Below are 781 nucleotides of genomic sequence, written 5' to 3' on the forward strand. Positions count from 1 at the left end.
AATGATTGTTATACAGAAATAATACTTTGTGTTCGAAAAGACTGTCGTGAAGCTGTTTCTTACCTAAACATGGTAAATGCTCTCTGTGTCAGCGGCAGTGTGAATGCAGATTTGAATGTTCCGATATGACTTTGTCATTAGAAATGAGATTGCATGGGTGTTTGAATCGAGATTATGAACTTTTAATGATTAATTGTGCAGCTCTATCACTGACAGAGACAGTTACATTTGGTTACTGAATGAACCAATGTGTTTGAATGATTCGGTTACATGAATGATTCATTGACTCACTCATAAAACTATCTATCTATCTATCGATATGTCGCTATACAACTCTAGGCCACATCTCAGTTTGACTTCATCAGTGCTAAAAGTAGGATGAGTACCTCTTGGTCTTCACAGTGAACCTCTCGCTGAGTTTCTCCAGAGAGCGGGCATACTCTGCCTCAATCTCCCCCCGTCTGCGCAGGTACTCGCTCAGATCCTGCAGCTGCTGTGTCTTGACCTCCAGCTGCGCGTCTAGGATTTTTAGCTGCTCTGAGAGCTGACCCCGCACCTCTGACCAAAGAGACAGAAGGGAAAGAGATCACATATGGATGGTTTTCAGCACAAAAAGTGGCGTGAACTGATGAATTTGTATCCCCCTGCACTAGTGTCCCTGGCCTGGGGCTGAGAGCTGATTGGATGAGGGAAGACAGCATCCCTAATACTGCCTATAAATACATAACAGTGCAGGCCCACATCTCACACATAGAACAAACATTACATGTAGAGACTGTAC

General features: G+C 43.5%; 1 protein-coding gene across 1 annotated transcript in view; it reads right to left on the reverse strand.

Moving 5' to 3' along the window:
* LOC107579105 (SLIT-ROBO Rho GTPase-activating protein 2B-like) overlaps positions 1-558 on the reverse strand; it is a gene marked incomplete at both ends in the record, with an annotated part of 3,179 nt that extends 2,621 nt beyond the window's left edge. The window contains one exon of the mRNA XM_016264978.1: positions 387-558. Within this exon, the coding sequence (XP_016120464.1) occupies positions 387-558 (172 nt within the window). The remainder of the gene's footprint in view (positions 1-386) is intronic.
* Between the last annotated feature and the right edge of the window lie 223 nt (positions 559-781).

The sequence above is a fragment of the Sinocyclocheilus grahami genome, unplaced genomic scaffold, assembly GCF_001515645.1.
Source record: "Sinocyclocheilus grahami isolate Dianchi unplaced genomic scaffold, SAMN03320097.WGS_v1.1 scaffold14179.1, whole genome shotgun sequence".
Lineage (NCBI taxonomy): Eukaryota > Metazoa > Chordata > Actinopteri > Cypriniformes > Cyprinidae > Sinocyclocheilus > Sinocyclocheilus grahami.